The 23,458-nt window shown below is 40.3% G+C and overlaps 1 protein-coding gene across 2 annotated transcripts; it reads left to right on the top strand.

Annotated features, from left to right (window-relative positions):
* The first annotated feature begins 13,630 nt into the window (after positions 1–13,630).
* On the top strand, positions 13,631–21,962 carry LOC117479461 (synapse differentiation-inducing gene protein 1-like). 2 transcript variants are annotated; one of them, XM_034126545.1, is made up of 4 exons: positions 13,631–13,990; positions 15,814–16,305; positions 20,382–20,519; positions 21,195–21,962. In XM_034126545.1, exons 2-4 carry the CDS (start codon positions 15,880–15,882, stop codon positions 21,318–21,320), a joined length of 690 nt encoding a protein of 229 aa, XP_033982436.1. In that variant the 5' UTR covers positions 13,631–13,990; positions 15,814–15,879; the 3' UTR covers positions 21,321–21,962. The 2 variants fall into 2 exon arrangements, with proteins under 2 accessions (XP_033982436.1, XP_033982347.1); XM_034126456.1 differs by having other exon boundaries at positions 13,638–13,990; positions 21,191–21,962.
* Positions 21,963–23,458: the final 1,496 nt, after the last annotated feature.

Below are 23,458 nucleotides of genomic sequence, written 5' to 3'. Positions count from 1 at the left end.
AGTTAGATAGGAAGATCTATACCACTCTCATTTGTATGGTAAATACTGTCCATGTATACAGTCTATGTTCAGGTTCACGGACAATGCAGATTTTTGGATTAGCAGGAGTATGGACAGGGGAGTTACTGCCAAAATAGCAGCGGCTGAAACCTGAACTTCATAAGGGCTCTTGAGAAAACTATGGGTGCATCGTTGAGTCAACATCTATTGTCCCAATACAAAGTATGTCCAATGCATGATGTCAAAATGCCAGGATGTCCTACTGCAATCTGACAACCCTTTGTAAACAGATATACTGTATGAGCAAGATAATCAAGTTCAAGGTGCAATGTTATGACAAAACAGGGCATACTTTGTACAGTATACTGTGTAAGTGTATGTGCAAAACATACTTAAAATAAAAAAGATAAGCCATTGTGTTTGGTATCACTCAAAACTAGACAATTCCAAGCTTTCTGTTCATTCTACTTCCCGAAAAACACAAAGGCTGTTATTCACAGGGAAACAAGCAGTCAGACTTCACATTGTATAGCATATCTATTTTTTCCCCAATATGATATTCATACTAAACATAGCAGATCATAGTTGCTCATTGTTCTCCTATCAAGTCTGGGGGGAATGTAAGTCACATTAAGAATAAATACATTCAGTTGCATCATTATCCACGGGATCTTGTAGGTTTAAGTTGTTATGAAAAACAAGTCTAATAGACACCGAACATTCTCCTTTAACATCATGATTACCTACATTAACAAAATGTCATGTTGCATTTCTTTGCTAAACTCCAACCAATATTGTTTTAATGTCATCATCGTGAATCACCTTGCTGATCCCTGGAGTCAGTTAATGTGATTGGCACAAGTTAATTTGGGTCAACTTGAGAGAAGTTCAAAACATCGCAAACAACTCTCCGCCATCTGTCTGCAGCCCCCCCACAGGGAGCGGCCAAATGCTCAGATGAATGCGATTTGATGCTTTTCTCTGTGCAGGCATCCCTGGAGAAAGACCATTTGCTTCAGAAGATAACGGGAACAGATATATGGTCCTCCTGCTTTGTTTTTCCAAACTTAAAATGAAAGAATGCTTCATCAACAGATTAAACAGAGACATACCTGTACTGCTCATCAGTCATTTATGTGAAATTGCTGCAGTGAGGTAATGACCGTACCAGCTGCTTGCAAGGTCTAATCTTTCAATCGACCCACAAGGTCCAGAAATAAGACTGACTCCTGACCTTCCTGGTGCCAAGTGCATGAGAGGAGGAAGCCTGCAGATAATATGAGTCGACAGCTCAGACCTCTGCAGCCACTACTCTTCATTTATACATCACATCGCCTGGGAACCTCTCTCCTGGCATGTCATAAAGCCTCAAACTCTCACGCCCCTGTGGAATCAGCGAGCGGGGCAATGTGCTGCACAAATTGAGGGACAGATAATATTGTCTCCTGAAGTTTTGGCTATTATGATGAGAATAGATATGTGGGCGAGAGCAAACTTCTCACTCCCACTAGTACATTTCCTATATCCGCAGCACTTTTCTTATTGTTGCATGGTACAAAAGCCTGCTGTCCACAACTATTTATATGTGTGACTTTGGACTTAAGCACTGCAAGCTGTGTTGCAATTACTTGCAAAAGTTCCTCACACTTAAAAGTGGAGTGGGAAGTGGACAGGGAGAGATGAAAACAGAAATAATGAGCAAAAACAAGGTCACAACGCAGCCGCCACAGTTCACATTATAATTTTTTATTCAGCACTGTACTGTATATTCACTTTTAATATGTTTCACATAAAGATAGTTTTACAATTTATAAACCTAATGTATCTAATACACTTAAAGAATAACAGGGTATGTTTTTAAACTTGCTTCATGTTATCATTTGAGATAACAGATAACAAATATATTCAAGGGTAAGAATCTACTGTTAAAAGGTTTTGCTCTCATTTTGTATCCCTTATAGTTGGTCTGAGATCAGCTGTTTGGTTCCTGGTGCAAACAAACAAACGGTCATTAATATTTGTGAATATACAGCTAGTCATACTCTGTAAGAGTTGTCCTCTTGCAAATTCCGTTTATTATTTCACACATAAACACTGTTTTAGAAAAGCAACAAATTGTTTCTCAAAAAAATGAAACACTTTTGCTGAACTTGTGTCTCCTCCCTTCACGTCTGTCTCTGAGATTTCCTGTTTCTCACTCATTTGCTTGCCAACAAAACTTGGCGAACAAGCCTGCAGTTACAGGAACCTTTAAATGGAGCTAAGGCATTTAGTAGCTTTAATTTTATTATTATTAGCACTCTTCCATTACAATCTGCACAGGTATACAAACATACACACACACACATTGTGTCTAGTATAGAACATATATAAAAATGCCCAACCCTAATGAGTTAACTGTACTCATCCTATAGCCCATGTCTCCCTCCTTCTCTCCTCGGCCTCATACTTGTAACCATGGTTGCCTTAGGTGTCAAACTATTTTAAGAAACTGTCATCCCTTATCATCTCTACACACACACACACGAACACACACACACCTTTTAGGAGGAAGCAACTCTAACTGTCATGTAGATAGTTTCAGTTATTAAATGTTTAACTTGTGATAAGCTCTTTTAATCACATGCAGATTAAATATGGCAGTTTGTCGTTCACAGTGGGTCAGTCTGTCGCTCCTCCACGGACTGAAATATATCAACTATGGATTGCCCTGAATTCTGGTACAGATATGTTTCCCTTAGGATGAAACATAATGTCTAATGGGATCCCCTGACTGTTCCTCTAGTGCTACTAGCATGGCAAGGCAAATCAACATCTACTGGATGGATTTGCACACATTTCGGTGTCCCCAGAGGATGACGCGCAGTTACTTTGGTTCCTCTAGTCTAGTGCCACTAAGGCTGACACTTTCAAATGTCTTGAAAACGTTTAAATAGATTACCATGAAAGTTGATATGCACATGCATGTCTCTCCAGATAAAATGTTATAACATTGGCGATCCCTTAACTTGTCATGTAAACATGCGAAGAAGCCTAATTAACTTCTTCGCAACTAACTGTTCCAACTAAATACAGTCGTGCCAAATGAATGACATTTAATGCCAAGAAATGTTAGCTTGCTGACACATTGAACTGAGATAGTAAACATACCAGCTAAACATGACAGCATTATTTAGTGGGAATGCTGACACAGCATTCCAACTATCTGTTATGCTACGCACAAAATTCTTTAGTTTTCCGCCGGGTTATTTTGCGCTGCTTCTTCTCCCACATTGAACATCGCAGAAACTCCGTTCAAACATCAAAACGTTCAGCTCGGTCGGGAATCGATGGCTATTACTTTTATCATTCATAACTTTCATAATTCCAGAGATACATCCCATAATACATCCCATTTTTAACATGGAAGTCAATGGAGAACTCTTCAGACTTCAACAATCTTCATGCAACTTCAACTGCTAACTGCTCCTTCTTCAACTGCTCACTGCTCCTTCATACTTTCACTCAGAAACCTCATTCCAACTTTAAAATGTCACACATCTTTCTGACATTATTCGTGTAACACAACTTTTAAATCTGATTCTTACTTTTACAGATATTAAACATTGTTCAGACCTTGGTAAAGAGGCCTTCTTCAGATTTTAGAGTGGAGGACAGATTTAATTTTGCCTTCATATTTTCTTTTAAACCTGCCATAATTCCCAAACCCTACATTCCTGAGACATAATTTTTCATGAGAAATGTAGGAAAACATCTCGTAGCTTGAAAGATAAAAAAAAATTAAGCAAAATAATTAAACAAAATGCCTCTTGAGGGCATGAAGTGACAAAAACGTTCAACATGTCTCCATTAAAACCCATTGTAAATTCAGCCTCACCTTTCCCCACCACAGCAGCCGCACACCTTTAGTTAATCTGCCAAAAAGGCCACATTATTAACCGGAAAGTACACAAAAAGTACACTTCAGATGCTCAAGTTCCTTGACATGCTTCACGCTTTGAAATGTCACCGATATCTGTTACGGTTCTTCAACAAAACGTTCACATGTAACAGGTTTATCTCTCATTCAGAACAATGGAAATGCTATCCTCTCACTAATCACCATGGAAACCTTTGATCTCTGGACACGTCGTTAGCTCAAATATAAACACCTGTGTCATGGAACACAATGATGTCATAACTCCAATTTACATAATTAGAGCAGCAGACTAATGACGTGGTCACTAGAGTTTAACACACTGTCTCAGCCTATTATTTTCCATCTGATGGAGACTTCATACTGACTTCAACATGTTCCACATATTTTAGACATTATTGGTGACGTATGCTTTTAGTTCTAAAGTTTTCAGTTCAAATATTCTGCTGCTTTTTCATGCATTTAGACTTTTATTTTCTTGTTCTTATTTCACATTCAAGTCCCCTCTATTCATGAACCCTTTAAAGTACTCAGTCACACCACTTATATACCAGGTGCAACTGTTGCTATGTCAGTTAATCTTTCAAATACAAGGTTGCTTGTTTGATTCAAGCTCTTGTAGTCAATATGTCAAGGTATTTATCCCTAACATTTTATCAGCTAACTAATGACACACACTCAGAGGATGTTTATATACGTTTTAAGTATTGCACATCTTTAAACATGACTCTTATAAATCACTTTTAAAACCAGCGATGCACTAAAGTGTCAGATTTTCTAAAATAGAAACTTCAATGTTCACATCTTTCTAAATGATTCTACTTTTCAATGACCTACAAATAATCCTAATAATAATCCCATTTTCAATCTTCCAACTGTTCATATTTTTTGGTCAATTAACAAACCTGTTACAAATGTGTTGTTCAACACATTTGAGCCTTTGCCACATTTATTTGAATTATTTATATAATTCCTACATAATGGGAAGCTTCCCACTCTATGTTATGTAAATACAAGTCTGGAAACCTTTGATCTCTGGACACGTCGTTAGCTCAAATATAAACACCTGTGTCATGGAACACGATGATGTCATAATTCCAACTGACATGCTCAGAGCAACAGACTTCAGATAATGGTTAACGGTCCTGCCCTCAACAGCTCTATGTCAATTATGGGGTGTCATCATATGCCGTTTCCATGGATGCGTATCCCTCGCCATAAAAGACGATGTCGCTATAACTCCTATGAAAATGTTCAAAAAGTGCTCAAACTTCACATGTGTGCTAACAGTCCAGCCGTGAAGACATCTACGGGACAGTTTTGAGATTTCTTCAAATGCCGTTGCCATGGCAACACAATGCTCGCCATGAAACACGGTTTTCTCATAACTTCAGTGAAAATGCTCCAAACGGCCAAAAACTTCACAGGTTTGGTAACGATGCAGCCATCAACGCATCTAAGCATATTATGGGATGTCATCAAATGCCGTTGGCATGGCGACATATCATTCGCCATCAAGTTAGTTCAAAAGTTTGCAGTTCAAATATTCTGCTGCTTTTCCAAGCCTTTTTACTTTATTTTCTTCTCTCATCACACATTCAAGCCCCCAGTGTTCACGTATCATTTCAATCTAAATTATTCACTTTCTTCTTACACATTACATTTCAGCATAGCAGTTTAGCGTCAGCTTTTCAGCATAAAGCATTCCCACTAGCAATTTCTTCAGGAATTGCATTCTCTAGTTACTGTTAGCATGCTGTTGTTAGCATTTTGCTCAAATTAGGAGAGTAGCCTACAGCTTCAGAAGAGCCTCAGAGCTGCTAGCATATAGCTGTAGTCTTGATTAATCTCGAATGCCAAAACAGATGTTGGAAGACTTAAAAACAGGATCAAATCAAACTAGCAAACGGCAAACAAATGTTCCCCAACAATTTCAGTTAGCACCTTTCAACCCAGTCTCACCCATTTAGAGGGAAGATATGATTGGTCTATTGTACTGTCATTTGACATTACTCTCTCGTTCAGTTACTATAGCGGGCCCTCTCTGAATTTACAGCAGTAACTCGCAGAGACGGCTAAAGGAGCTTCTTTCATTTAATCCATCACATTCAAACATTCAAAACTGAATAGGCAGATTCGAAGGATTTATTTCTTTGGAAATGTTATTTTAAATACAATTAATTCAAGTTATTTTGGTAAAACTAATAATAAATATAACAAAAAACATATATTTTTTAAATATATAAAAAAAAAAATGTAAATATTATTTTGTAGAATATCAGCCGAATTAATGTTGATACTGCAAGGAGACGTATTGTGTGAAGAGAAATTGAAGATGTTGTTCAATTGCTGATATATTTATGATCCACGTCACAAATTCAGTTTCGGTGGCAGTTCTTCCAGTTTGTCTAGAAGTCTTCTCAGGGCTCTATAAATAAATAACTACGGCAGATGTGTAATATGTAATGCAGCCGAACCGTGTACTACAATGCATTTATGTGATGACTTCCAAAGAGAAAAGCAAGCACATTCGGAATAAAGTATTTTTTTGTTTTGTTTTATTGTTTCGGATTTCATATCGCATAAACACCATATCCCAACGTGCATTGCGGCTAAACAATCCAATCACCGAGCTTCAACCATAGCTGAGGATCTTGGGTAATCAGTTCAGTGGGTGTGTATCTGTTTCCGGTTATTTTATTTTTAAATTCAGTTCCTGAGGAATGGCAAAAAAGCCAGAGATTATGGAATTAAACAAATAAATAAAAACAAGGATAATTGTGTGTTATTGTTGAGTAAATAACAGTGTGTTATTTAGAAAAGAATAACAAATTAGAAGGAAAAAAAGAAAAATACAGATTTCAGTATTCTGAGGCTCTGAGCCACATTTCTTTTCCTCACGGACGGCAAAAAAAGTCCGACATTATACGTTTTAAAAACAATAATCTTGGCTTGATATTGAGTAAGAACATGTTTTTATGAACCCCACAACTTTCCCCGACCGGACAAAAAGACGTGGTGCAGGCACGAAACATACTACCAATAGAAATACATTGCTTTTAAAATCGTTCTGTAAAAAAAAGGGGAAAATCGTGTTGGTGAACACAAATCAAGAGATTAAATGTCGTGACTATAACACGAAATGCCGTGAGACTGGGTTGCACCTTTATATATACAGTCTATGGTTAGCACCAAAGAAAAACATTATCCGACTAAGACGACTTGACATTCTGAACCTGAGCAGTCTCATCTTTACTCAATTTCAGTCCTTGAATGAAGGAAACCCTTGAGGAATCCAGATATCAATAAAACAATATCAGAATCGCACTTTATTGTTTCCATTTCTAGCTAGGCATGTGGAGTTCTACGCAAAACCTTCTAACTGACAGTTTTCAGTGCCCTAGTTAAATAGCTCGTCCACCTTTGACTCAATGTCAAGTGAGAAATAGGTCATTATGAAATGAATGGAAGATTAAAAAGGACCTGATTAAATCTCCATCCGAACCATCACTCATCATAATGAGAACTGCAATAAAATATGGATATGCCACTAAAATATGTATACTTCCAGCTCTCCCCCGTGTTAAAATGATTCAACATCTGGGTCCAGCATCTCTAGAGTCCCACTTAGATTGTTTTCAATCTCTTAAAACATGTTTGTGGGTGCATAGGCCAATATTTTTGTGAATCTACGAATGTTCTGTTTAAAATACATACTAATGTGAAAAAAGCAACACCTATTCTGTGGTTATGCATGCTCTAATTGTGGTTGTGATGTTCTCATTACATCCTGCATCCCATTTCTCTCTTGATGTTGAAAATTAACAACTGACAAATTGACAGTGGCTGGGACGACTCTAGTCTTGAACTCATGAAAAAGAAAAAATCAACAAATACTGCATTTCAGATGAATTATACATAGCGACACATCTATTATTCAGCTTAACAAGGGAAAGCAATGTCAATGTTGCCAAGCATTATGCATAGTCAGATCCACAGAGAATCTTTCTTATCCATCCTCACAATTGACACATCTTCTCATTGTTCAGCAACTGTTTTAATGTCTTGTTGATCTTATTGATTGCTTTACATTAACTGAATTATTATGTTGTGTAAGAGAGCAGGGAATATTGCTGTCATGAAATAAGACAACCTAATGACCCAGTTGGGATGAGCTACACGAGCAACTGCCTTTCAGGAGGATCACCCAGGATAGATGACCAAACTAATAAAGCAGAGCAGACTTGGACCAGAGTGCTCGAACGGATGAGCAGTTACAGAAATCTTTCTTCATCTTAGATCCCGATGATTACTCGTCTCCCAGGGGTTACAACATGCGATTATTGATTCTATTTAAAAGGCTGTCCAAGTCAACACATATCCTGTGGAGCAGTTGTGAGCAGCCATTGACACAGAAAACGATCGAGGGGCAGAGCATCATAGATCGTGTAATTATATCCGGATTGGCCCTTCACTGTGGAACATTTTGCATCTCTCTGTGGGTCTATCAGAGGCTTTAGCAAATGAGAGGAAGGATTACGCACACAAACAAGTAGTCCTTCCTGACCTTTTGACACCCGCAGGAATCCCAGGGTGTCCTTTATTGTTTATTAGGCACAGCATCACCCTGACTGTGACAGTGTGCACTGAAAATAGCTTTTTAAATAAGGGCCAACACGGGAGCATGCCAAACCTCAGATAATAAAGCAACCTGAAATTACAGCTCAGAGAAGGACATTAAAGGAGGAACATTAGGGAACGTGTGGCTATTGATTCAAATCAGATGGGGAAGCAGAACAGGAGTTTTACAGCGCATACATAATGCAAGCTTCATGAAATAAAATAATTCGTTTTACAGTTTTTTGTTTCGGCAGAATGTGGTTTGCAAATATATTACTCTGCAGAGGATTATCTATCTACTCCAATCTTCACATCAGCATTTTTGTTTATTATCAACGCATGAAATTATGTTGTGCTCAACAAAAACTGATAAACAACTTTTGTACTGGACTTAATGCCACAGCAGCTAGATGCACAAAGGTATTGGAATTTTTTTTTTTGTACAAATAAACCACATTCTCTGAGGCAGCACTGCAATAGGGCTGGAGAGCTTAGCAAGCAAAACTGAGATAAACTGCTCTGGACTCATAGACTATTCAAACGCGTATTTACCTTTTTACACACAGAGTTAAGTCAGATTTGGATAAGCAGTTAAGCAATTGTTATCCATTGATTACAAAAACATTTAATCTTTTCTGGATACCTTTTGGACCCTTAAAAAAACCACATTTTAAATATTGAGGGATGCTGTTCTTTTGTGTAAGATTATTTTTGCTGCTAGGAGGACTTGGCTCTTACAAGAGGAGCACTAAATCCAAAGTTTCATCTTCCATGTTAAATAAATCAAAAAATCAAAATGTAATAAAGTAAATCTTGACAATGTAGAAATCATGTCCTTTCAATTTTTTTAAATGTTAATGTGGCTGACAGTTATTTCTCTTATTCCAATCACATAATCCTAATTACATGTAATTCATTACTACCCGACCCTATTCAGACATGCTGCAAACACACAGCGACACAAGCATCCATGTGGGGTCACTAAATGTTTTTTGGAGGCGGTGGTGGGGAGTACCGGTGACAGGTGCAGTCTCCAGTTAACTGACATGATGCAGAGAGACGGGGCCATGAGTCACCGCGGCCCACAGCGAGCTCCTTTGCTTAACCTGCTGCCGCTCATATAGGATTACCTATTAATAACCCTTCCACAGCATTCCCAAATCTACAGAGGGAAGGAGAAATCTGCCTTTGTCTGTTTTGCTCACGAGCATATTGAAGGCACAACGCTAAATCCTGCTGGTTAATAGATGCTCTGATGGTTTAGTAGATATTGTTAAAGCAGAGAGCTCCAACATATGCAGGCAGGCACATCAGGGACTGCGGCTCTGGCAGGGTTCGGCACACTTAATTGTTAATTCCTTCTTATTTTTTGACTGATGGGAAGGACTGTGAATAAAACCCTATCCCTGAAAGTAGCTCAGCAGCAGTCATGGCTGGCTGACTCATCACCTGGTATACCTGCATACATTCTCCACAGGATTAACTCATTAGCACTATTATCGTTTCAAATGGTAGTCCTCGGTATTATTTCTTTAAAAAAATCCTCAATCCCCTTAAGGAGGGACACAGTATCAAATAAATAACAAAAACAACGTCCACAGCTAGTATTTTATGTTTAATATTGTGTTTTTACAGCTAGGACTTCTGGCTCAGCATCCCTACATTAGAGGGAATCCATCATATTAATGATCCCGGGGCCACTTCATTATTCACACAGAAGCCGCTCGGCTGTCCAAATAAATTATCATTGGTGTTCCATTAATGGAAGTTTTCAAATCTCGCCGTGGAGGATGCCATTAATCTGCACACAGTGTTTCTCCAGAGTGGAACGATCTTTGCAGATGAGAAGCTCCCCACTGTCCTCATTCCCTTTCCTTCTGTGGGAGGAAGCCTAATTATGACTGACGTTAACTACTGAGGCTCCAGCCTGGATGGTGTCCCAAGTTGCACACATTGCATTTGCTTTGCACTGCTAAAGAGATATGTGTTTAGGGTAGAGCTTCAAAGTGGTGTCTGGAACTGTAGATGACGACCTCTCCCCTCCTGATGGAGCGCTTCCAGCTAATTCGATACATATTGCATTTGTGTGTTAGATAATTGCAAAGCCAAAAAGCCTCTGCTGCTCCCTCGGGACTCCCCCGCACATCCATCCCCCAGCAGCCCGGCACACAGACGTGCATGGGCCCACTTCCAGACTTGTGCTGTTAATATTCTGATTGGACATTTGTGGAAGAACCTTGAAGAGTCACTCACTGTGCAACTTTCTAACACTAATGAAATTGCTTCTCATAATGTTGGCATTCACCGACTATTATGATTTTCATTATGACAGCCTACTGTAGGAGTCAAACTCATTTTCATTTTCCCTGGATGTAAAAGGGCAATACATCCATTTCCTTTAATGCTGTGCATACCAACTCACTATCAAACCTTAGCAAATAACTAAAGTCAAGCTCTGTAATACAGCTCGCTGGGTTTAATTTAGGAGCCTGATAGCAGTGTTTACGGTAAACAAAAGGAGCTTTATGAAAGAGCTTTAGTTGTTTTGGTCGGGTCTTAAGCTCAATTCACTCTTTTCCCAAAATAAATCCACTGCCTGAAACCATTGATCTGTCATTTATTTTCCCACCTACATCTACTTAATCACCAACTGTACTGTAATTTACATACTCTGCACAGGACATGACTCAGTCATCCGCTTGCTAGCCAGCTCATCAGTGAATATGAGGCAAATGTAGCTGTGGCCTTCTTTCCTACTGTGAGTGTTCAGTTGGAGGCAGGCAGCATGCCTCCAGGTCTGAAGGAGCTTTGGTTTCTATTACTGCCAAAAACCTATCCCATATGCTGAGCCTCCTCCTGCTCTTGCACCTGAACCTGGCGTCGCAGGGATTGAAGTCCCACTGTTTTCTGCAAACTGACCTCTTTGGCCAAATAGATGCAACACCTGCTGCCGGCAATGAACACCAGCAGCAGAAAAAATAAGACTTGATTGACTCCTTTGCTGTAAACCCACAAATGTATCAAAATGATGCTGCAAATGTGTACTTCCAAGTATCCACAGTGATTAAAAAGTGTATTTTTGCTCCTGTTTCATCAGTCCCACGGGCTGTTTCAGTGGTCAGAGGTCCTCTGTTGGCATACGCCTCGTTAAAGTGTTTAATCAAACAGGAAATAATGCACAGCACGGCCATGTGGGAAAAGCTGCTTAAATCTCCCCTTTCTTTGCAAAAGCCGCCTAGGCCAGATCAAATGAAGTGGTTTGATACCTTCTCTGCCAATCGGATTAGGGTGATTAATTCCCAAAAGTGTTCAAATGATTAAAGCCGGTTAATGGGCCTGAGGAAAGTTCATGGTGTCAAGAGTTGGCTTCAATACCAAACATGGAGGAGGAGAGTCAATCAGTGGTAATAACTGTAAAAACATCCACTCCACTTTTGTTTTGTTCTTTGTCCATCACAATCAGCTTTGATGATCTTTTTTGTTTAAAAAAATTACAAGGCTCCGTGGGGAAAAGGCTTGACAAATTGTGCATCTGCTATGTAGTGACACCGTGCCTAAATATAGAGTGGGAAATGGAGCAGAAGAAAGGGACACAGTGTGGACCATAAATATTCACTGTGAATCTACACAAGTCTGGACCAAGAAGACATCTTTACTTTTCACAAATGATGCTTAATGTGGCACCACTGAGCTTGACTGGGTTTACCTTCATGGTCCGACATTTTAAGTTTGAATGTATTTGCAGATGTTCCTTTGCTATTTTGACAAATATCCTCATTAAAATACGTTGCTCTGAATACCGAGTATATATATAATATAGAGTAATGGATAAACGTTGACAGATTCTGGCCCCCTCCTCAGCCCCTCTTCTAATATACTCGTCTCCTGAGGGAGAGGTATCCATCAACAGGGACGGACGGGATGTTATGCCATGTCGCCTCGTGCATGTGAACACAAGGTGACTCTTGGAGGGACCATCTCATGTGTGCCCAGTCTTATAAATGCGGCTCCATGTTTCCTCCATAAAGTGTTCATCAGCGCCTTAATGCATCTCCCAGTGAAAGTGACAGAGCCTGGGCTTGCACATTATTAACTCCAGACATTTTTATGAGCCTGTGGAACAGAGTGCTCCTTCTGAATAAGATATGTGTCCAGTGTTCAGTGGCCATATATCAATCTTTTAGTTTTGGCCAAAGACTTACAGCCTCTGATAAGTTTTAGTGTGTTTTTACATGAGTCTAAACCACAGAGCCCATAAATACTGTTATGTCATTATTATTCCAGTGGGATCAAAACAAATTAGGCTTAGTTTTGCAGTGTTAAATCCATCATGTCAGCCATTTGCTCACATGTGAAATACATCCATATTAATGTTATGTAAACAGTGTTTACAATGATAAATGGAGACATGGAATCATAAGCAGCTTAGAAGAGAGGAGCTAAGGCACCACCAAATTGGCAGGCTCGTGATAAATGCATGGGATTTGTCTAAAATATTAATCAAATATAAATGTGCAATGAATTTATTAGTGGCTTCTATATTTGGAACCCATTTAAAGCCAAGCACACGACAGGGACCATGGTCAATGAGATTCATTTTCTAATTTGTCTGTCATATTTGTTGATATTATTTGAAGGGGAATCCTAAAATTCATGTAGCATTAGAAGAGCTTTAAAAAAACTGTCCTGTGAAGATTTCCTGTTGTGTGTTTTCAGCATTTAGTGGGCGTTCTCAGTAGGGAGCAATATGGAGCCCCCCTTGAGTCACATGGTGGTAAAAAAAAAGTGTGCAGACAGTCATTGGGTTTTGTAATTATAGCCTATTACGTTTCACAGTAGGATCACTACTAGTACTAACACTTAAACAGCTCATAATTAAGTTGTGAAAGTAATACAAAACAATGCTATTCCACCAGGAAACTAATCTTGTGAGAATGCAACGTCTCGTGTGATCTCAAATATATTTCAGGGGCTATCAACACTGCTTCAATACAATCAGCCAAAATAGCTCCTCTGGGTGGGCGATAAACCGCAGCCAGCACATTAGACACTGAGCTGGATGAAGACGCCCAGGCAAGGCACGAAGTGTTTGGATATGTCAAATCCGTGGTCGGTGTTAAGAGTTTATCTCGCGCCTCGTGCAGCCAATCAGCTGGCTGGAGTCGGCTCAGCCTCAGCCAGAGTTGTACTGGAGAGCCTGAGCTCAGTGTGATCGCCTGCTGTGCGTAAAATCTACCTGTCAGACGCAGCCGCGGTGCCATGGCAGGCAGAGCTAAGCGAGCAAAGTCCGGACTTCACACGGAATAAGTTGCCTTTGAACGGATGTTGCGCTGCGATGGCAGTTTTTCCAAAACTGATGATGTGAAGTGGAAAGGTGCGTCCGTCCGTCTCCATCGAATCAGTTGCGCCGAGGAACGATGCTGAGCAAAGCTGCGGGACGATTTTCCACTACAGGTAAGATGATTTTTCGGGGGTATTTATAGCCACTACTGTCCAAAAATATATATTCTTCGCCCATAATTCCAGGGTAGTTATGAGATCTTTATATAAGAAAAGAGAGCAACCCAGTAAAGATATGAAGATTTCCTTCATGATCAGATACAACAATTGTATATGAAGTATTTGCCTTTTAAATGAGAGGTAAAAAAACAACAAGATGCGATGTCATCAATATAAGAAAAGAGTGTGTGTGCGTGTGTGTGTGTGTGTGTGTGTGTGTGTGTGTGTGTGTGTGTGTGTGTGTGTGTGTGTGTGTGTGTGTGTGTGTGTGTGTGTTGTATGTATGTGAGAGGCAGTGATATATGTGAATAAATTATAGTTAAAAAAAAGACAATGACAGGAGAAGATGTATGTGCTAAGTGCAAATCTTCATGGTGTGAGATGAATTATTTGTTGGATGTGGTTTTTGTTGTCTAATGTAGTGTGTAATGGAATTCACTGTTATCTGGAGAGTGGCTCGGCAGCATGGGCGAATGGAGACCGCAGGACACAGTGGTGGAGATACTGAGCCGAGTCTTTGGTGTGTGTGGGCTCAGATTCAGCCACGAGCCCACATTATTCACGCTTTTGCGCACCCAACAGCTCTGACTGTGACTGCATGAGTTTCTGTTCTCAGGGGTCACAAGGCCAAAGGTCTGCTGCAGATTTGCATGTCTCCTCTGCAGGCCAGGAAGAGGTTGCATATGCAGATTTATGCAAACAATTACAGCACTCTGCAATAAATATCAGCTTATTCCTATTTTGTAGGTTTCTTGTGAGAGTGTCAGAGGCACTGATGTAATTCTTGAGGCTATTTTTAAGGTTTTTGCACTACAGATGGCATTGCATTTTTGTGTGTTATTTTGCCCAGCCTAGTTTGTTTGTGTCCAGGTCTGTGTGACTCAATCGCCTCCCGAAGCTCATAAATCAAGCCCTGCCATACCTCCTTTTTTTGTAAATGTCCAAAAAACTCTCAATTTCTTCTTGTAACCCACTCTGTAGCTGATTTTTCACGACAGCACTTTCAACAACAAAAAGCTTTTAATGACTCTGACCTGATTTGCTACTTTCTACAAATACCAAAACATGATGCAGTTGCCTCTGTGGCTTTTATCTTGTTTCATCGTCACACATTAATTTGATGGATGGGTTCTTTGTTCGCCAAAAGGGACTGGCCATTGGTGCTGGAATTGAAAACCAAAGTAGTTTTTTTGGCTTTTCTAAATCTGGACATGCTCAGATTTCACAGCCCTTCACTGGCAGACGTGTTGCCTTAGTGACGGCCTCTCCTGACATTGTTACTGGGCGTTTTTTTGTAACATAAAGCACACATTTTTTGAATCTTCTCCAAATCATTTGAAAACATACAGCAGGACTCTGAGAGGCCAGTTAGCAGACAGTCAAAGTGATCAGTATGCAGTGCAAAATACAGCAGGAACGGCATCGCTTTTTTTCAGATTTGTTAATATAAGCAGCCGTGACATGTGGAAGATATATTCCCCCTACATGTTTGTCTGGATCCGAGGGTGTGATATGCAACAGTTGAACGTACAGCAGATGGTGATTTTATGGCCCAGACTGGTGAAGAGCTTGTGAGAGGAATGCTGATTGCCAAGCCATATAAAATACTTTGTGTCCTGAATTCATGTCCTAGATTATTACATTACTGGAAACCATAACATTAAGTCTGACCAGAAAGCTATAGGATGAAACTGCATTTTCCCAAGAATATGCCATAATCGTTTTTGCTTTTAAAGTTAATATCAATCACATTTAATTGTAACTGTTCTTGTTTCCAGCTACCAGACTGGCACATCTTTTTTGGACTTCACTCTGTGATCTATTAGACGTTTGAACCTGCCAACATGGAGAGCCTCAGCGAGCTCCAGAACCCCCTGCTAGACAAAACCAGCAGACAAGCAGTGCACAACGATTACCAGGGCTACCAGTGTGACTACCCGGGCCAGCCCTACCAGGACAGCCTCATTGGCTACTACTACACTGGGACTAATGGCAAGCATAAGACTCAACAGTTCCTGGACGCCACATCTCTGCATCTGGCTGTGGAGGCCTTTTACAGGCCCAACTTCATCCTGTACAAGGACGACGTGAGTCTCCACAGCAAGGACTCCAAGAGTGAGAGCTTTGAGACCACGTTCACAGAGAGTAAGGACACTGGGTTGGATGGGGTTGCCATAGAGAACCCCCTGGATAGCACACAAGGAGAGAAGGATGCTAAGATACAGACGGTGTCGTACGATGTGGAGGAGGAGCAGGGTCCTGAGTATGAGGTCAGAGGTCACACTAAAGAAAAATGCATATTGCTTTGCAGCTTCAGTGGTAATATATGTAATGATGGATGTTGGCGTCTGATATACTGAGTCTGTACAAGCAGTATACAATTCATTTGTAGTCTGATACATAATTATAAAAGTTTTCTTACTCCTGCTACAAACTATATGGGAATAATGACTATGACTACGCTGCTCAAAGAGCAAATTGATGCAAGTATGGGCCATTTAGCAGCTCGAACTATTACAATGTGTTATATGAAATTAAAGGCGTTTCAACACATATTCCTAACTGTCAGGGACATCTTTCAGCAGAAAGTGAGTCATGGCGTGTGTAGTGATTCCTATTATTTCATTTTCCATTCTAATGGACTGCCAGTGTGTTTCACGCTCATTTCTCATCTCTAAATTGTCAATTTACTGGAGTCTTTTGAATCTAATGCAGGGTAATTGTTCGCTCTTTTTGTTATAATTACATTCTTTAAAAAAAATGACACATCTGAGATTATCTACGTTTTTGTTCTTTTAGGACTATAACTACTCTCTCCAAAGAAAAGTGAGACTGCAAAAGAGCAAAGTATTTTTCCGAGGTGGTGAAAATCGAATTTCATCCAGGGACGCTTGTAAAGTACCCAAGGCTCCGAGCTGGCAGAGGAAGACGTATAGCACCCTAACTGGGCTGATGATCGCGCCAGCGCTTGTCACTCGGAAGCCTGGCAGATAGATAGAGACATGGCAGAGACTGCCATTATTGCTATAAGTAAGGCCATGCTGTGAGGCTATTAGGTGGGACTGATGCATGGCTTTTGGAGCAGGTGAGCCTGGAGCTAAAGTTATTCCGAGTCAATTCAAAAGGGCAAATGAATCTGATGAACAGCGCTCAGATAAAAGTAGAATTTCCCAACTGGAATATGAGACTTCTTGCTCAGCAGCTGCGTTTCTTTATTTTCCTTTTCTGCACGACTGTATGTGTGTACGTGTGTGTTCATCGGTCTAATCTTCGTGAGTTTCGTGACTCATGGAAATCACACAAACAGTGCCAGATTTGTGTTGATGCATCAAACAAAATATTCAGAGGACTTTTATAGAAATGGAAACTTTTTTATAGAAAGGAACAGAGCATAGCCGGTCAAGTAACGACTTAAACTCCAGTAATACATTTAAGCACTATCACTGACTTGAACAAATAAAATAAATAATCAATTACAACTTGACATTAACTTCAATGGCCAGAAATGGATTAAATTGATAGATAACACTGGGCAGACTGTATTTCTTTGGAGGGCACTTACATACACATTTTCATAATTGGTAAAAAAAACTAAAATATGTTTAACAACCACATGAAAATCATACACATTTTTGCATCATGTGTTAAAGAATAAACAATAAAAACGACTACTTTAACATAAAAATGTGATTCAATACTAACAGACTAATATGCTACACAATTGAAATGCAGGTACTTAATGTTTAGCCAACAACAACATAAACTTCAGTTCATTTAGAACAAAGACGTTTATGACAAACGCTGTAGCTGTTAGCAAAAATGTCTAGCAGTGGCTACAGCTGAATATAGTCCGTTCCATGTTATTGTGGAAACAGGAATACACAACTAGCTTCCTGCCAGTTGAATCTCAACTTGCTGTAACAACTGTTCCCACATGCATCCCCCATAACCTGATTTTGAAATGTAGCGTCCTGTTAATGCAATGTTCTCATGCCAGTCCTCCAATTCATGATTGTATTCTTCAATTTTAAAACAGTAGCCTGGTAATGTTGTGACGGGCTACAATGCTTAACATAACAATTGTTTGTAGCAGTAGCCTGCATATGAGACTTTTAGGAAACCTCAGTAAAAAGCAGCGCCTACCAATAGTCTACATAGGCCAGTCAAATGTCGTCATATGGGCTACATATATTGTATTTTTTATGACAAAAATATATTCATATATATTTCAATATTTTCATTATGAAGACAGTTGAGGTTCTTTACCCCTCTGTTTGGGCCAATGACTTGTGTTTACTTTGGCTTCAGCTTTTTGAGTTGAAAATGCTTTATACCTTCCCCCAAGCCCAATGGTTGAAAAGTATGTAATTTAAAAAGGTCTTTCCCTACATTTTCTGAACAACCAATGTAACTACTTTATTCCCATCTATTCAAAATGTATTTCCCAGATCCACTCATCCGATTAAACGTAATATATTATTACTCTGATGTTCAAATGTGCATTTCATTTGGGGAAGAAGAAGGACTAGAGTGCAACAACTTGAGACTTACTTGACTTGCAAAACAACCACTTGGCCCAACCCCTGCTTCATTCTAAATTGCTAATATTCGAGGATATGGTCTACGGCTGTTCCATCATAATACTGGGTTTTTTGCGGGCTGTCTCTTACTGTAACTCGTAATGTTCGTGTACATTCCCATGGTGCCCCATCCCTTGTTAGGACTCAGAAACACACAGAAAAAACACCCTGTATAACATTACAATAGCTAGCTTGTCAGCAGATGTTTGACATCTTTGTGACACAGCAAAAATAAATTGCAGGTAACAAAGTAACAAGAGCGCGTGTGTGTGATTTCCACAACTAACAGGGTGTAGGGGGCCTGTGTGCCCTGCTGTGGAGCCGAATGTCCCCTGCAGACTCTAACGAGGCCTCAGAGTGCTGTGACAGGGTTGTTAAGGCACTGGGTCTCCACGGAGCCCCATCACTTACTGGCAGGAGAGCAGACTGGGAGTGTATCCCCAGCCAGTTGGACTCAGTGTCAGGCAGACTGTCAGTGGTCCTGAATGCACCAGTCACTCACAACTCTTATCGGGTCTTGCTACAAAGATAAAAGGAGATTACTGCTGTTTGTACCCACGGGTTTAATCATGTGATGTCAGATTATGTGGTTATGACCAGCTGCTGTTTTGATGGATCACACCCGGCTGTCCAGGTGGAGAGCGTTCATAAAGCAGATAACAGAGAGCTTCATAATCTTCTCTTGGCAAAGGTAGCTGTTTGGATAGCACAGCACTGCTATCCTCCACTCTAACATCTAAATAAGGTTTCTAGACAGATAAGTCCAAAAATAGCTCACAATAATTACATTACATTAAGTGGTTTGGTGCATCTAGATCAGATTAAAAGCTAAGAAAAAGAATTGTGCTCAACTTGACAATAATGAGCGTTCCTCAGTATGGTTCTTTTCTGCTTTGCACACCTCTCCTTTAATTACCTCTAAAATGGCTGGTTCAGTTCCTGCCTTACATATTGATTTTTGTTTTGTGCCTTTCTTTTCCCCGCTTTGATTAATCCCTGCAGGCAGCAAGACTAACAAATGAAACCTGCTCCTTATGGGGGCTATTTATTTAGACAAACATCCACTATGTCGCCGGGACAGCCAAGAGAAGTATGGCAGCGTCCTCTTAAAAGGTCACCCATGCAGTCACATTGCCATCCTCGCTGCAGGCGTTGTGCCAATGCAGTCTGAGTGGCGTTCAGATCTATCATGCATTAACCCACTCAGCTCTTTCCGGCCAGATTATGGAGGCCCAGTATTGGGAGTCATTTGAACATCTGCTGTATTGTAAGATGCCAGGTGTATTGAGGAGAGATGGTGGAGGTCTCTCATGCTGTAGAAGCAATTTAGTACATAAATGACACTGTCTTCTTGCTGTTTCCCCCGTCACCTCGCAATGATGGAACAATCCATTAATCCCGTGTCATCTGTCAGGCCGCTCATGGGTGTTGACAGAGGCACCAAATCCTTTCTGGACGGCTGAGCACATCCTGTCCTGGATGGTGGTGGAACAAGGGTAGACACACTGGCCTAGAGGGAGGGGGGGGCACAAGTTGTCAAGCTAAACCACTTTGAAGATGTCCAAAATACACCCGATATCTACACATGTCAACCGTGCCCCTCTATTATCCAGGTGTCAGTCTCAAGATCACTGCACTCACCTTCTGGCTCAGTTTTTCAATGTCTGTCTCAAAGATTGTGCTTCGTAATTCAAGCAGACATGTCTAAAAAGTGCAACATCCTCTTGTTTTCTGACAGCTAATGATTCTTCATCAACCTCTTTCAGAGTGACAGCTCCAGTGACAGTGAGAGCGAGGACAACTTCATGGTGCTGCCCCCCCGCGATTACCTGGGCCTCGCCATCTTCTCCATGCTCTGCTGCTTCTGGCCCTTGGGCATCGTTGCCTTTTACTACTCTCACAAGGTAAAGGCCCAGAGACCTCAAGCCTGTCATTAACTCCCATTACACTGCATCCTGTTTAAGGTCAGCGAGCACAAGCACTCAGACAAGTGCATACGGCAGCCCATTTTCCATCCTGTGACCCTCCCTGCAGTTGTTTCAGATGATTGACTATGTAAATTCAGCAGGTTCAGACCACTTGTCATACCTCTGTATTCACATTTAAACCATTAACATTGAGGTGTTGGTCTGCGGTATGTTCTGTGTGAGCAGTGCACTGCCATTACATTATTTTAAATGGCTGCAGCCATAGCCTATAGTCTATCGTCAGCATCTTTCTGCTCCGAAAAGATTACAATCGCATCTTCTGACCTCAAGCAAAGCACAGCATTATCTTAATGGTTTTGCAACATCCGAAACCATTATTTTCAGAGGCAATTATACTGTAGAAGAAAATAATGTGTCAGAAGAATAAATAAAAAAGGGAAAAGAATGTTTCATCATTAACCAAAACACCCAAATAACACATTTGTCACCGTCAGAGGGATAATGACCCTAATTGCCATGGTTACTAATGGCTTCCCGAGATAATTTCTTGTTTTCTCTCTTTTAACTGTGGTTATAACACCTACTCATACATTCTGTGCTGATGAGTAACACACCGGCTCATTTCACTCTCTGCTTTGTTTTGTCAGACAGGCAAGGCTATTGCTAAGGGAGACTTCTCCAGAGCCGGGATGGGCTCCAGGAGAGCCCTATTCCTGGCTGCTCTTTCCATCACCATTGGAACAGGGATGTATGTGGGGGTGGTTGTGGCCCTCATAGCCTACCTGTCAAAGCCTGGACACGTATAGCGCTGGGTTTGCTTACAGGGAGAGAGAGAGAAAAAGGAGGCAAGATGGGAGGAAGGGAAATGGCGAGTATGGACACCTGATGGCGCGTGCCGGAGAGAAGAGACTTTACCAAAAAAGACGGAAAATAAGAGAACAAGATGTGTGGATGGAATAAGATTTGGACAGCATATTCATTCAAACAAAAATCTTTACTCCTGGGATGTACCACCACAAGAAGAAAAGCGGAGCAGGATGACTACTTCCATAAAGACTGAGCTGTACTAATACGTCAGAAAAAAACTGAGCTCATATCAGTAAAGAGCTACCTTTTACCACATTAGTCATTTACAGCAGTTTTATTTTTGTCTTTATAGATGTCTTCTCTGCCAGTACTATTGCAGGTTGTGTATTGTCTACCGTAAATTCATTTATTGGGAAAACAGTCAGCCAGTGGGCTTTAATGTGGTTGTTTGTTCAAGGATTACACAGTCAATGGATCCAGGCGGTAAACAAAGACGCAGACTGCTAATAGAAAGAATAAAAATGTACACAAAGTTTCTGAGCAGTTGTCGAGAGGGTGTTTTGTGTTTATTGTGTGCTGTAAAATTCAATAAATAAATTTGGCATGAATAATTAAAAATCCTCTGCCTTGTCTCTCAGGCACTTATTTATTGTCTCTACGAGAAGAGAGTGTTAGAGCAGCGATTACCAATCAGGGGAGATTTTACTTCAGGGGGTATGCGATGCCAGGGGGTATGTGGAAAGATTAATCAACTAAAAATTAAAACAGCAAAATATGTTTACAAATTGGTGTGATGCTAATCTCTACTCGTACGCTGCCCACGGACCAGATTTTGAGTTGTAAAACATTGAGATCATGGTTTCAAATGTTCAAAACACCAAGTTATACCCTAATTTGCTAAATGGTTTTGTTTGCCTTTTTTTTACACTAATTATTGTTGTAAAATGAAGTAAAAAATTCCCCAAAGGCACAGGCAAGGACTGTAGTATGGAAACAGCAGCTACTTGGTATTTAAAGTCATGCAAAAGGCAATAGGGGCCAATAATTTAACCTCCCACCCCTGCTGCTTAAAGCTGTGCTGACACACGATGGACAGACTACTGCTGTAGCCTCATATCTTGGCCCCTCTTAAATGTCCCTCTGAGGCACAGCCTGTCCTTCTCCGGCTCTCAGCTACCCATTAAAAAGGCCAAAAGAGGGGAAGGGGGTATGTTGACTAAGGAATATGATGCTGCTTTATGAGCAAAATTAAACGATACCTCTGCATTTTGACAAGCTTAAGAAGAAATACAACTTTTGTGTTCATTGAAAAAAGTCCAATACAGAGCCCTTCAGTGGCAGAGTGAAACAAATAGTATTGAGTAGCACATTTCTTCAACAATACTTGTGTTCACACAAAGTGTCTTTACACTCACTCCACTGCACAAACCCCATCTTCCCACAAGATGTCCACACAGTAGATTTGTTTCGTACTTGCAACAAATAGTTTTTTCACTGTAATGCAGATTTACATTTTCTCAACACAATGACATGTATGTTGAGTGTAAGTGATCGCAACTGAACACCAAGTGCATCTGAAAATGAAATATACCAGCCAAATATAATGAGCACACAGATTTTTACATACAGTAGAAAGGAATAATGACACACATGCAGGCCATACATAAAAGACATAGCCATCAGGTTATTTTCACTAAATAATTTAATTAGGACATTTTATTATTAGGAATAGTTTGACCAGTTTGAAGCCCCTTTGTCTTTCAGATTCATGACATACTGTTTCTTAAAGGTGGGGTAGGTAAGTTTGAGAAACCGGCTCGAGATACACTTTTTGTTATATTCCATGGAATGCTCTTAACATCCCGATAGCAATGAATATCTTAAGTGCTTTGACAAAAAATCCATAAAAAAATGTCATCTGTGGAAGCCGTCGTACTGTAAAAAGCACGACCAATCATTTTAGCCGGCCCGGCTAAAATAACTGGATGGCCTACCTGCCTGTCAGCCTTCCATCTGTGCACAAACTTATCTCGTGCCCTCATTGGTCATGTGCGCGTTCGTGTGTGTTGGAGGAGGGGCTCTATAAGGAAGTGGCAGATTTTCTCCGG

This window comes from Trematomus bernacchii, unplaced genomic scaffold, assembly GCF_902827165.1.
Source record: "Trematomus bernacchii unplaced genomic scaffold, fTreBer1.1, whole genome shotgun sequence".
NCBI lineage: Eukaryota > Metazoa > Chordata > Actinopteri > Perciformes > Nototheniidae > Trematomus > Trematomus bernacchii.
The sequence above is the reverse complement of the archived record's forward strand: the minus strand, read 5'-3'. Positions and strand labels throughout refer to the sequence as shown.

Coding starts and splice junctions, on each gene's coding strand:
- LOC117479461 (XM_034126456.1), top strand. CDS start 15,880: ATGGAGAGCCTCAGCGAGCTCCAGAACCCCCTGCTAGACAAAACCAGC. Junction 16,306..20,381: donor AGCAGGGTCCTGAGTATGAG/GTCAGAGGTCAC, acceptor AACCTCTTTCAG/AGTGACAGCTCCAGTGACAG. Junction 20,520..21,190: donor CCTTTTACTACTCTCACAAG/GTAAAGGCCCAG, acceptor TTGTTTTGTCAG/ACAGGCAAGGCTATTGCTAA.